This window comes from Candoia aspera, chromosome 9 (genome assembly GCF_035149785.1).
Source record: "Candoia aspera isolate rCanAsp1 chromosome 9, rCanAsp1.hap2, whole genome shotgun sequence".
NCBI lineage: Eukaryota > Metazoa > Chordata > Lepidosauria > Squamata > Boidae > Candoia > Candoia aspera.
The window spans coordinates 13,837,057-13,852,121 of NC_086161.1; the positions used below are offsets into that span (position 1 = coordinate 13,837,057).

The window sequence follows — 15,065 nt, forward strand, 5'->3', positions numbered from 1 at the left end:
TCTGATACTTCTGGCACATGTCAAGATTATCTCAAACTCCAGATTTTGTTGGGATTTGAATTTCCATAGCAATGTTACTTTCATTTCAAGCAGCTGTTCAGGCAAAAAGCCTCAAACCATTGTTGGATCTCATTAACATTCATAACCACCAGCCTCTGGATTTTCTTTCCACTTCATCCTTTGCCACCAAAGGAGGTGGTGCTACAATCTGTCTTCCAGCCTCCTGAGGCTGTCATTCCTTGGCAAAGAGGCTTCTAGATTCCTACCTTGTTCTCATGTTTTATAATCTCTTTAGATGTTTTCATGTTTACTTGAATGTGTCAAAATGGCAAACATTTCAGCCGATATACTTGTCTCCCTCTCCATGCTAAACCTAGGTACCCATAATTCCAGATTAGCAATAACCTTGTGTCAGGAATTCCCATAATGATGTCTTCCTTGGGATTTAATTGAAAGGCTAATATTTCTCACCTTCTCAGTTTTTGTGAAATGGTCCTGGACCATACTGTTTTATAATTGTCCTCAATAAGGAAAGAACTCAAACCTGTTGGAAAGAACAGTAATTTCAGCCCTAACCCTTCTCAGAATCTAGGGTAGATGCATACCTCTGGAGTAGACCTCTGGAGAAATGATTAAAAGACAAGATACTTCTCATGTCCATCTCATAATTAAGGCTAGTGTTAAAATCCTACAATCCAGTTATGAGAATTTCCCCTAAATCTTCCTTCTGCTTGAAAAGCAGAAATTGAAAGAAGTTTATGTCCTATTAAAATGAGGAAGAAGGATAAATATGTCATGCCATTTCTTCCAAATGTTCAACTCTCAGTTGAGGGAGATATTGCTAACTCCTCCATCCAAAACCCAATGCATTTGTGCAATTCTGAGGGGTTATAGAAAATTATGTAATAGGAAATAAAGCTGTGTTCTTGTTGTATACAGAATATATCCCTATGAAAATGAAAAGGAGAAAGCGTGCAAGCACAGACTTTCTTCCTTTCTATACTATATTTTCTGTCCAACAGGAAAAAAATAAATTGGATAATATTATTATTATTCGTAAACTACAATTAGACTGGCAGTCTAAGACTGGTGGAAACTTAATAATTCAAGTCCTAACCAAGGATTTAAGAATTATTAAGGTAGTGTCTAAGAATATAGGCAGTACCAAGCAGAGTAGTTTTTTGTAAAATTAGGGTGTTCAGCTCCGATAAATTCAATATTTCCAAATATTGAGGGAGTCCTTTAGGTTTTGCTCCAAGGGCTCTGAACATGATTAGTATAACAATGGATTTCTTTTTCCATAAGTATTCAACTTCAATCTGCAAGTCTCGGCATTTTGTAATTTTTTCCAATTGCTTTTCCTCAATCCCAGCATCAACCGGTATAGCAACATCAATGAACCAGACTGTCTTCTTTTCAATGACTGTTACATCAAGCTGGTTATGACCAAGATGCCTGCCTGTTTGGATCTTAAAGTCCCATAACATCTTAACCCACTCATTTTCCAGAACTTTCTCAACTTGATGGCCCCAGTGGTTTTTACTACTTTCAAATCCAAACTTCTGGCAAAGTTTCACATGAATAATTTTGGGAACTCAGTCATGACACTGCTTGTAGTCAGTTTTGTGAAATTTTGCTGCAGCCACTGATCAAATGGTCAATTGTTTTATCCTTTTCATTACAAAGGTGACATTGGCTGCTGTATTATTATTATTATCATTATTGTTGTTGTAGTATTATATACAACAACCTGAAATCACAACTGCCAGTTTTTTAGCTGGCGTTGGCCTTCATTCATATCAAGTTCTTCCCAAGAACCTAGGATGTCATAATGTATCAGCATAGTATATGTGTGGATCCCAGCAGTGTGGTCTTTTGTAATTGACAGATGGAAATTTTGTCAACACACAGATTTTCTAAGTGCCGTCCAAGGTTTTTTGGAATGGCACCCGGTATTATTACTATTCACCCCATAAAAACTGTATCAAATGCAAGGATAGCAATTTAGCTAGTTAAGACTGGCATAAAATGATTTTTTTCAGGATGACCACTGAGTTGAAATAGCCACATTAGTACTGGCTGTACTTTTCATTCAAAATGGCTACTCTGCCTGTGTCTCATAAATGTGGAAGTATGTAAAAGTTGCAGAATGTTGAGGCAAGCTTTTGCAAAGTTCCAGCTGAGGCTGTAAATGAATCAGCATTTTTTTCTTTCTGAGATCATTTTTTTTATTTTCATTTTGCTTCAGGCAATCTTTCTCTCTCTCTCTTTTACCAAAATGAAGCAACCCAAATGAATCTGAGAAAGTCAGAAATAACAGGAAGAATGACAACCGAAGAGAAGCTATTTCATCTTCTCTTTGGTAAAACGATAAAAATTTGGCACTTGTAATCTTCTAGGGCAATTTTGAGTTTTAGATTCACATTCAGACATTTTCATTTCTAGTTATTTATTTCAAGAAAGATTGGATTCACCCTGTTTGGCAGATCTAGCTTTCAGTGAAACTATAGTTGGACAGATAGAGGAGATGTAATCCACCCTGCACATACAAAACTACATCATGTCAAGGGAAAAACTTCTAGCTTTGACTAGTCTCTGACAAGTTAAAAAAAAAAAGGGGGGGGAGATTTATTTCAAGATAAAACTTTAAATATAACTTTGGTTCATGTGAGCCAGGAACAGTTTATTTGTATGCTTTTCTTCTGTAAACTACGAATAGATTCCAACATTTCAGTTTCCAGATCCCCAATATCTGTTTAGAACAACCTGATGCACTCTTGGTATTTTAGACTACACTTCTGTTCATGTTCGGAAAGCTAGAGCTGAAAGGAATCACAGTCCGGTAATTTTGGAGAGTTCATATCAGACATAGTGGTGTGAAACTACAGCTTAGTTCAAATTATCATGTAATTGTCAGGGCTCAGTTGGTGTCTAGAAGATTCCAATCTGACATGGAGGACTTATCTGAATGGGAGAGCAGGAATGCAGAAAATGAAAACAAGTACCCATTAAAAAATGGGCACTGTGAGAGCTAGAGATAAGCAGAAATCCAAGTCTCCTGTTCTAAGAGAGCATCACTGCAAGAGAACATGAAGAATTTGAGGTCAGACTGGGTAAAAATCCTGAATTACCACTTGCACCCAGTCAATAACTGTTGATTATCTTTTAGAGCTATCCTGGAATAAAATCAAGATGTAGTTTCTAGCGATGCTCATTCTTGTCTCTTGGGCAGCCCAATAGTTATTTAAATTAGAAGTGAACAGACTTCAGGCCACATGTGGGCACTGAACCTACTTGTTGAAGCCTTGATTTTTGGAGGGCACAGAAAACTGTTATGTTAAGCTTCAGGTATGAAGCTGTAATTCTCTTCCAACTCCACAAAGTAAGAAGAGCTGGCTAGCTGCCCCACCTCCTCAAGTCATGCCATTGTATCACTGATTCAGCATTGGACTATAAAAAAATGGTCTACCCCAAAAGTGGACATGGATAAGTAGCAACAACCTTTAGGGTTTAACATCTCCCCTTCCCTCATCTTTCTTCTCAAGTGTGACAGAAAGAATGAATGCCCCCCCCCTTCCCTTTTTTACTAAACCACTGTTTCTGTTCTATATGAATTTGGTTTTTAACAACACTTGTTAGGTCCTCCAAGGTGAAGCCAAAACTGCCAATGGGGGCTGCCATGTTTTCCTTGCAGGATACTCCAAAATGAAGCTATGCCAGGAGCATTTGTGGGAAAAAAGCTACCAAGTGAGAGTACCTTCACTGGTACTTATTCTAAAAGGAAAGGGAAGGGAAGGGAAGGGAAGGGAGGTTTGATGTTGTAATCATGATTATCTTGGACTGTTTTCAAAGTCCCCACCATCACCATCATCAAACTCAAATGGTTCCCAGTTTTCCTGTGCCCAATACCATTTTATGAAGTCTGATGCCTATGCATTCTTTGCACACTACTAAAAGTGTGGTTTCCTGCTTCATGGAGCTTATACTCTATAAAATGCTGCACATAACAGACAAGGGAAAGATCAGTAGGAGGAAGTGAGAGTTAATGGGGAAATAATGAAGTGTCCCATTCAACTGCAGATATTTAGTTTTAGTTATAGTGCAATGCTGGGTATAAATATCTGTTTTAAGGCTGAGAGGAACGTGGGAATATAGTCATTTGAACAGTTAGAAGCTGAAGGGCAGAGGTATGGATGTCACAGATTAGGAGGAACAGCAAAGGAAACACAGCTACATAAAAAGACACTTGGATCAGTTTAAGAAGGGTGGGGGGGATAAACAATGTCACTGTTTTACCTATTTTCCCCAAATGATTCAAACTATCTCTTGATCAATGTCTTGTACTGAAAGCTATCAATTTATTCATTTTCTTCTAATTAGCGGATGGCGCCTGGGAGGTGTGGAGTGAATGGTCAGTCTGCAGCCCTGAGTGTGAGCACTTGAGGATCCGTGAATGCACTTCTCCACCTCCACGGAATGGTGGGAAATTCTGTGAAGGCCCAAGCCAAGAATCAGAGAACTGCACTGAAGGTCTTTGTATACAAGGTAACTCATGTATCTGGAAAATCCTTCTATTAAATCAGGGCTGAACAATCTCGGGCCATGTATGATCTTTGATTCCTTTTTGCAAACCTCTATCCTAAGCACAATTACCAAAATTTGGCAGTACATTTCTGTTATTTGGAGGCAGAAAACTCATAAAAACCCTTAAAATAGCCCTTTTCAATTGCCTGCTAATTGTACCCCCAGTTTAATTGCCTCCCTTGGCTACCCAATTACTTCCATCTCAAATCATCCAAACCTATCTCCCTCCCTCTCTTACCCTCTCCCACCCTTAAAAAAGATTCATAGCCACATATATCTAGTGTATAACTAACATTAGAGACTGATGATAATTGTGTGAAGTTCACTTTTTCCACAAGGAGCTGATGAATTGCAAGTATTTGCAGCTTTGATTTATTTCATTTCCTGCTAGCTTTTCCTTGGAGCTCAAATGCTTTGAAGTTCCTAGGAAGAGTTACATTGGCTAGAAGGGAAATTCTGTATTCCTCCAAGGCTGAATAATTTATCTGGTATTAACTGGGCTAGTCCAATATGACTCATTGCTACAAAACAGATTATGTCAAAGGAAGATCACATACTCCTTCTGGTCTGTGTTCACAACTGGATGAACATTAAGCTGTGCACCCTTCTCTAACGTGGGAATAGGAATGATTGAAAATAAATTGTATTTCTGTATGCCCATGTATCAAAGTTCCCCTATCCCTTCCTCTGGATATAGGCCTTATTCTTTTTGATTACTGTTGGCATCCTATTGCCTTATAACTTCATGCAGCCTTTTGGCCTAATTTCATCAGTCCTCACTCAGTTTGTTCACTCCCCATCAGCCTGTTGTGTGAAAAAAGTGAGAGAGAAGAAAGAGAGACTCAGAAAGTGAGTTAAAGAGTATTGCCAGAAAGATTGAGAAATATAATGCCCCCACCTATGTTTAGATCTAGATATAACTCTTCTTTCTTTGGCTTCATCCACCATCAGCTCCATCACTATCAGCAGCCCCCAGTATGTTCCTCCTGAAGGAGCAAGGTCCTCGACTGGGGAGAGAGGGAGAGGGAGAGGGAGATAAATTACATATCCACCTCTGCTTTTGGTGGGGTGAAAATGAAGACTGGATGATTGCATTCCAGCTCATATTATCCCAAATTAGCATGGGATGGTAGAAGTTGTGATACTTCAGACCTGAAGAACACCAGGATGGAAAGGATTAGTCTTAAATGTTGGCCATATTAGCTGGGAGTTATGAGTGTTGTAGTTCAGTAATCTCGATGGTTCCACGTTGGGGACAACTAGCCTATCTATTATCTATCTATCCATCTATCCATCCATCCATCCATCCATCCATCCATCCATCCATCCATCCATCCATCCTTACTGTACTCAGCAAGACTTGCTTATGAATAGACATGGTTAGAAATGTGCTGTTATCTCTATTTCCCAGTGCACGTTTCTAAAGAAATGCACTCTCAGAATTAGCATTTAAGTGAATGCTGATTTATTGTGTCTGAATTTCCCCCTAATCAGAAGCAAAATCAGATTATTTGCTCAGGGATCCAGTAACCACACTCAATACAGTATTATTCGCTGTTTGAAAATCCCTTGATCGAGTGGACGGGAGAGATTAATTATTTTAAAACACTTACAAATAAGCATGATGTTTGCTCCCTTGGTATGAGAAGGACAGTTTCTTTACACATATTTCAATATATAAAGCAATATGTACACTTACTGAGGAATGTGGCTGTGAATCCGTCATGCTGTTTCTATTTAACTGTCCTGCTGGGCATGAAATGAACTCTTCACCGTAGGCTGTCTTCAGTAATCCTTTGCATTTCTGTGTCACTATCTGTACTTTGCACATTAGCTAGTATGTACACCAGGAGCAGAGTATTAGAATAGACCTCAAAGGCCACTGAGTTTGCATCCTTGCCAATGAGAGAGACTTCACTGATGGACCATCCAAGGTATCTTCTGCTTAAAAACCTCTCCTTAAGGTTTCCAGCATCTTTTAAGATTCCCACTGTTGTGAACTTTTCTGGATTGGCCAGCTCCTACAGCCAGGAATTTCTTCCTAAAAATCTTATTTTTAATACAAGGAGGAAGAGGAAATTCTTCCCCCTGATTAATCAAAATCCCCTTTGTGTCATTGCACTGGCTCCCTTATTCAGACCAAAACTTAGTTTGAGCTACTGATGCTTACAGTATATCCCTGTCCCACCCCACCCTCAGTTGTGTGTCAGCCTCTATTTCTCCCTACTGTTTTTCTTGCATTCCTTGGGGTAGAATCCTTCTGTTCCCTGTTCCAGGGTTGGGGGCTCTGGGTTTTGCATGGACTTGCCTCCTTCCCTTTTCCCCATGAAAGTTTGATAGCTGCTAAAAGGGCTTTTTATTGGACTACTGGGTTAGTGTGGGGCCTGGTTATTTTACCCTTCTCTTATTAAGTTTGGTAATTTTCCAGCTGCATTCTTTATATTAATTATGGATGTATGTGAACTCTGCAGCATACTAGAGCATTCCTTGAAAGATATATGGTTGCTGTGTTTGATTTGTTTTGGTTCTAAATTCTGGAATCACCGGCTGGTTTTAAGTTGTGAACTAATTGTATTGGATGGATGTTTGTGTTTTGCTTTGAACTGTACTGAGCCTTGGTACAGATTGTTGTCGTTCCTATTCCTATCATTGTATGAAGTGATACAGAGAAACTTACCTGATCTGTATTTTCAAACAAACGTGCCCATTGACATTAAGCCATCTTTTGAAACTTTACAGTGTGGTTCTCAAAAAGGAAAAGGAAAAGAAGAAGGGTATCTAGGAAATGTGACAATAACTTATGTGGGAAAAGTACTTTTAGAACATGTACTGAAGGAGTGAAACAGGTACTTGACCCAAGACCTCCAAACTACCAAGGCTCCTGAACTCAAGTAAGCCTCCTTAATAGCTTGCTTAGGTATTGCAGACATTGGCTCACACGTTAACTTAAATTAGCACTTGTATTTTTAGATGGAAACTAAGAAGTAACTAACCACAAAAACTGACTGGTGTGACCTCCACTTTATTACTGTATTCAGCTTAACTCACTATAAACAGAAACTCTAACCCATGTTATGATTGACATTTGACATCATTATGGGTCAGCATTTATTATATGACCATGTAAAGGTTGTTTGTACCCTCCCTCAGTGGGCAGAACCTTGTGGCCTGTCTCCAGTGCTGTTCAAATAAACTTGGCTCAAGCAGATAGTGTGGTCTCCACTTGTAAACTGGGTCATGGGGAATTTTTCCCCTGTAGTACACATTCAACAAAATTGTGTAGAAATTTTAAAATATCAGAGGAATTGTACACTGACATACATGTAGCTTTTATATGTACCCGATCACACAATTCTAAGAGTAATGTGGAAATAGGAATGACCCAAATTTCAGATTAGTACAATACTATCTTGGCTTTCCTTGTTGGCCTGGATCAATAAGTCTGTTTCAGCCCTACCATTGATAAGCCTTGAAATACTTAAAAGATTAAGGAAATTCAGTGATTTGTGTATGTGTTCAAGTGCATAAGGGTGAAAGAGTACAGAATCTATTAAATTAGATTTGCTAGGGTGCCCAGTTGCCACCAGTCCCATTATCTGCATTTCTAGTCTAAGTAAGAATGAGGCTTTTTCCAATATTCTCCCTTGGGATATGTGCTAAACCCTTCCTCAGGTTGTATGGAGAAGCTCTACATAATTACATTATTATGAGCACAGAAATGCTTCTTGTTTATGTCAAGCTTATGGGTGGTAGAAGGAAGCATGTTTCTTATACTACTTAGCCTGTAATTGCAACATTAATTCTTAGACTGTCACTAGGGAGAAAGATAATCTCCCCATGTAAGAAAAGTAAAATTTTGGGGTGGTTTGGACCAACTATACTGTACCAGCTGCATTAGTATATAAGCCTGAATCTAAAGTGCTGATTTATAAACTGTCACTGTAACTGGAATGTAAAACAAGGGATACAAGTACAAGCATTTTACATGTTTAGCTTCTCCCCCTTCATTGTCATATTTGAGAACTCTCCTTTATATAACACATGTCAACTTCTGGCAGCAAATATTTGCAGTGGAGAGGAAGAAAGTGTGACTGCAGACTTTCTTTGACAGCCTTCGTTCATTCATTCATTCATTCATTCATTCATTCATTCTTTCTTGAAAGATCTCCCAACACATGAACAAGTGAAATCCGCATCTGCTGTTGGGTTGCTCTCATTTTAGGCATTTACTCTTGGCAAATCCATTTCAACTGGCAAGAAGTAACTCATTTACTGTCAACATTCCTTGCAATGCTAAGCATTTACCACGTTCAAGCTTACCGAAAGCCAGAGCAGCTGTTTTCAAGCAAATATGTCTCTTACATTGTGGATACATATTAAGCACTTGTCCTTCATAATTCCTTTACTATTCCACAGTCTTAAATTAAAATGGACCATGGGTAGGAAGCATCTTCGGTGCCTTCCTGCCTTTGTGTATTTACTAAAAAAAATTTTTTTAGTGATTTTTCTATCATATAAGAATTTGCACTCTAGTGTCTATTGGTCAGTAGTTATTCATGCTATGTGCAGATTTCATGGCACTAATTTCAGCTTTTTAGTGGATAATTGAATACAATTTCTCATTACAACCTTCCCTTCCCAAATCTACTGATCCAGGTTGTTAACTGGGTTGTCTGCCTTTTTTGCATGTTATATTGCTATGAGATTATGAAAGCTTCACAACTTCCCAGTTGACCCCTAGAGCACAGAGACACAATTGCTATATTGTGAAAGTGAACGTGAAAGTAAAAGTTAATGGTATTTTTTCATGCACTGTTCTGCTTTATAAAGATACTGTGCAAAGATGCTCATTTTCTGCTTTGAGAATCCCCAATTTGTGCCATGGGATAAGATCCTAACTTTTGTGATTTATAGCAAAATTCTTGAGACTATACATTAGTATTATATAGTATGCTTGTGATATTTTATTATTTATATCTATCTTTCATATGATGATTCTAACTTTGATACTTTCGATAAATGTATTTGGGAAAATAGCAGGATATTCAATTAACAGGTCCAATTCAAAACCGATTGCAATGGGTAAAAATCCCTGTATTAATTCATTAACCAATTATTAGTTTTTTAATAATATATTAATTATATTGTGTTTCTTAGCCTATGTGAATCTTGAGGTTCACATATAATGATTTTAAATATAAATAAATAATATAAAGGGATCTCTTTAGATCTTAAATTATGGCAGTTTTAAACTTTACTCTCAGGGGCAAGTTTAATACTTTAAAATGAATTTATTGCCTATACACACAAAGACACACAGAATGAAATTTCTATTATATTTCCAAAAAGGAAATACAGTTCCCCCGCCTTTTTTTTTTCTTTTGTGGGGATCTTCAACTCTGAAGATATATTTTAAAAAATAGTTTTCCCAGTCTTGAACTATATAATGTTGCATATCTATTGGGTAATACCAAATTTTGGATGACTCTCCTTAGTGAAAATTCTCCTTCTTGAGCCCCTCAAGAATATTCATATACTGCATATATATTCATATACTGTATATATATTCATATACCGTAACTTTACTTAGATCCCTTAGCATTGGGTTCAAAGTATACTAGATTTCAACTAATGCAAAATTCTAGGATATGGCATTTTAAACCTTTTTCTCATGCTAAATTGATATTGGGGGTAATCCAGATCTCAGAATTAATTAAAACAAAACTATTATATTGAAAATGTAGATAAACGCTGGAGTTAATTCGTTGGATCTCTTAGTAGATGAAAATGATGATTTTCTATAATTTTCAAACCACAAATATTATTTACTAAGTACAGCTCAGTAGCAGTATTTATAATTAAACATATATTGGCACCTCAGTTTTTACCTGTGGCATTTTGAGTGAAATGGGCAGTGATGAAATCCCAAAAATAAATAAATAAATAAATAAATAATAAAAATAAAAATTCAGCCTTAGAAACAACTAATCTGCTGCTGCTGCTATTAAATCCTGTTACACAGAGAGGGACACACAAACTTCATATAATTTCTCTTTATGACATTTGGTGTTTGATAAATCCACTTGATATGCAAACTTTAATGGCTGAATGGAATAAAGAATTGGTGATTCCTATTTTGTCTGGAGAATGGGAAGAGGTGGTAACATTAATACTAAAAGCTTCAAAAGATTATATCAGATTTGATTAAAAAATATTTTGGACTTAATAGACTTTTCTTGTAAAGAAAAGCCTTGAATAAATCATGTTGTTGTTTCATTTAAACATATGTTTGTGAAGTGTTGCACAACTCTTCTACTGTATTTTGGGAATAATAAGTTATTACACATATTTAATATTTTCAGACATTATATTCTTTTGAACTATATTTCTATTCCATAGAAACTGGCATTGACAAAAAGACCATGAATTCTCTGGGCCTTACTTATAGCTAAAAGACTTATTCTTCTTCAGCTTTGGAAATATAAATATATGTTCCTAGCTACTCAGTGATCTACAAAGTGGATGTTCTAAGCAATTTATGAACAAATTGCTTATCAAAATAAAAGAGCTATGGTTGATTGTAATGGAACATGGGTATCATTAATTGAAACGTATTAGTAGAACTTTTTAGATATGTACATGTATTTATGTATATACTGTATACCCTGGATGTCCTTTTTTTGTTTTCTTTGGTTTTATTTTTCTTTCTTTTAAACTTAGTGTCTTGTTTATCTGTTTCATTTTTTGTATTCAATTACTAAAAACAACCCCTGTCCAAAAAAAAAAAACCACACACCTTAAAAAGAGTGTCTTGGACAGGATGAGCTCCTGAGTAGGCTGTAGTTCTCCAACAGGTCAGCAACCCAGTCCAACCTGAATGTCTATAGATGTGCTTAGGTGGAAACCAGGTCCTTCTGGGACCAAAGGCTTATTTTGTTCTCATTCAAATATTGAAATACAGCCTGATCTAGACTACTTTGTCAGTCTACCTGTGACTATCCAGAGAATTTGACTTGTGATAAAACTTGACAATACTTGCTACATTATCCTCTGAACATTGCTTAAAGATGCTGAGACCATTGTCTGGAAACCTGGGTTGGACCTCGACCATATTTTGGTCTATAGTCTCCCAGAAGTGAGAAAGTATTGTCTGATTATGCCTCTTGTGTGTATCTCAGAAGAGGGCATCCCAACCAAGAGTGTCTGACACAACAGTATGCAATATTTCCATTGGCTCTTGGAACTATTCCGTTGACATAACACCTTTTTGCAGTGAACTTAATTTTGTTCTTTTCCTGACCGAAGTTGCATTGTACAGGGTGACCTTCATTTTCCTTGGGTTCAGACAGCTTCTACTGATAAATCCAATAGACTTAGCAAAAAGCTTGTGGTTAAATCCTATCAGATAGAGCAAAGTAGCTTGAAACATGGGCAGATTCAAATGCTGTCTTTTACTTAAGCTCATGGGAAGCAAAGCTTGACTTTTGTCTAGTTGGTGCTGCTTAGATACAAGCTTTTCTTCTACAAGGATTAGGGCCATCTTTATGCCAGCTAAAGATAAACTGCCACAAAACAAAAAAGGTTGTAACAACCTAGGGCTTTTGAGATCCTGTTGCTAGTTTGCCATCCTGTCAATATCTGCAGGGAAAAAATATATATATTTCAAAGAGATAAGAGAGAGAGAGAGCACATAGGAGAATGTTGCCATCCAACCAGTTTTATGCCCTCTTGAGCTTTTCCCGCTTATTAAATTTAATGGTGAAATAACTGATCGATAGAAAATCCTGGAGGTTGCAACATGTGTTTCTTGCATCTCCAGAGAGCGGATTTTGCACAGGCAGCTAATGTGAAGATCTACTAACAGTTCCATGTTTGAAATTCACACTCTGCCTCCATTTTTTGTACCATCATCTGGAGAGGACGTTCTGAAAGATGAGTAGCTATGAATGGCCCATGGGATTCAATTTTCCCAGCTGTAGAAACATTTTATCTTATTTTATCTAAGTAACACTTAGCAGACATTGGTTTAGATGACCTGATTAAGCATGGATGGACCAAACAATTCCCAGTCTATGTCAGATTTGAATATATTAATTTGGAAGTCTTTTCATATGTGTATAAATTAAGATATGGAAATGCACAAGTATTTTATAGGCATTTGATCATAGGCTAGGCATTTGTATATTTGTTTTATTATAAAATATACATTGGGATAAACATTAACTCACAAAGCATATGTTTTTTACATGCATTTCAATCAAAGGACCAAACAGTATAAACCAACATTTGGGGAAGGAGCCAGAAGAATAAGTAAATTCTGATGTGTCCATGTGTTTGGAAGAAGAGAATCAGGCCAGCTTGCTTCTCCATATGCAACAAATAAATTCTTCAAGCATTCTTAAAATTAAACAGTATAGTAAAAGGGAGAATCCCTACTTACCTGATTTTTTTTAATCCATTCAATCATGTCTGATTCTCGGAGACTGCTGGACAAGTCCCTGCAGTCTTCTTGGCAAGGTTTTTTGGAAGTGGTTTGCCATTGCCTGCTTCCTAGGGCTGAGAGAGAGTGATTGGCCCAAGGTCACCTAGCTGGCTTTGTGCCTAAAGTGGGACTAGAACTCACGGTCTCCAGGTCTCTAGCCCAGTGCCTTAACCGCTGCACCAAACTGGCTCCTGTTTACCAGAATAAATGTACCCACTAGGACTGTCAGTCTTCTGCCTCAAATGCTGCAGAGCTGTTGCCAGTGATAGAATCAGAAGAAGCTGTGTAGACTAGTAAGTCCAACCTCTTGTTCAGTGTGGGAATCTACTTAAAGCTTCCTTTATGGATGGACAACTTTTCCTTGGATACTTTCAGTAAAATTAAGCTCACATTCTCCTTTGGTAATTGGTCCCACTGTTGAATGGCTTCTACCCTTAGGATTTTTTTTCTAAGAATCTCCCTTCCTGTAATTCAAAATTAGCATTCTATGTCCTGCATTCAGAATGATAAAGAAGAGAAATTCCATTTCAAGTGGCTTGACCTATCAGTCCAGGTAATTGGGCAGTGACACCCAAAACTTGTGAAAATTGAAATCTGAGGAACCAGTCAGGAGCAGGAAGTTTCCTCTCCCAGGTGGGCTTTTAAAAGAGGAGGGTGCTGTCTCTACTTTGCCTTTTTTTTACCTCCCCCATTGGAGCCTATCTCCAGGGCTGGTTATAGATACCAGGTGTGAGAGAAAGTCCCAATCTTTAGAAATCCAAGTTAGAGATCATGGAATTTTATACAACAAGCTAGGGTCCTGGTGAAAGCTAGAGGCAGTACAGAATTTGTGCTTTTATGGATTGTGTGATTTTGTGTTTTGTGTGTTTTTTCTAGAGATTCTGAGCAGAGAGAGCAGCTGATTGAAATAACCTCTTCAGAAAAAAATGTTAATTTCATCTCCTTTTTTTACCCTTTCTCCTTTTGTTCCTTTCAACTTCCCCTCCATTTTTTTGATTCTGCAATACATCATTAAGTTTTGAATTCTTAATGAACCAGTGACATACATTTTGCAGAAAGTCAGCCTTACACACATATTCCTATTGGGTCAAGCTGTTGAAAGAAGGGATTATCACTTGCATCTTCATGTGTAAACCAGGACAGAGAGGCATTTCTCTGAATTAAAGTAGCTGATTTCAGCATTACCAAGTCAGCTCATCCAGGGAGCTGTGAGGAGCATGCAGTAGCATAGTAGGGGCCAGCTGGTTCCCACTCATTTGTTGGAGCCATTTGGCCCCAATCAACCACATCCCGTACACACACATCACTGTTTTTCTTTTTTTCTTTCCCTTTTTCTGTTAGCATCTTGCAACATGAGTGTAATATGAAATGGTCAAGGAACTTATGACCATTAAGACCTAGTGTGGTTGTCACTGAATTGTCATTCTTCTACTCTGGAACCATATCTAATGCAGTCTCAACAAGTGAGTGCAACCTGTGATCACTTTGCCATTGTATCAGCAACTCAATTCAGACAGACATGAACATCCAGCTGCAGAGCTTCCCATCATCTGTGGAAGAAGGAAATTCCTGCCAGTTTATCCAACAAAGATGTTTGTGACTGAGGATCAACTGTTTTCTTAACTTCCTTTCCTAAGTTACTTTCCTGGTTCTGATGAATGGGAGGGAGGATGCTTCTGTTTTCAGAACACGCAGACCCCTTTAATCAGACTGAAATATTAAGTATATATTTTTCACCTTAACCCTATTAATATTTTGGAGTTTAAAATCTATTGTTTGCATAGTCAGCCAGATGTTTAAACTGGACTTGGCATTTTTATCTACCTGTCGAGTCCTTCCCTATAACCTGGGATAGGCAGATGTTGTCGTTTAATAATATTAAACGTATTGCCACAGGATGTAAGCTGTTCCAAGTAAAGCTGCCTTTTGCAATTGACTGATCGTGATTTTGTCAATGCCAATGGTGTTCAACTGGTGCTCCAGATGTTTTGGAATTGCA

The 15,065-nt window shown here is 37.6% G+C and overlaps 1 protein-coding gene across 1 annotated transcript in view; it reads left to right on the forward strand.

The window, feature by feature from the left end:
- The window catches only part of UNC5D (unc-5 netrin receptor D), a 318,482-nt gene that overhangs the window by 239,926 nt on the left and 63,491 nt on the right, over window positions 1–15,065 (forward strand). The window contains exon 7 of the mRNA XM_063311165.1: window positions 4,381–4,545. Coding sequence (XP_063167235.1) covers window positions 4,381–4,545 — 165 coding nt within the window. The remainder of the gene's footprint in view (window positions 1–4,380; window positions 4,546–15,065) is intronic.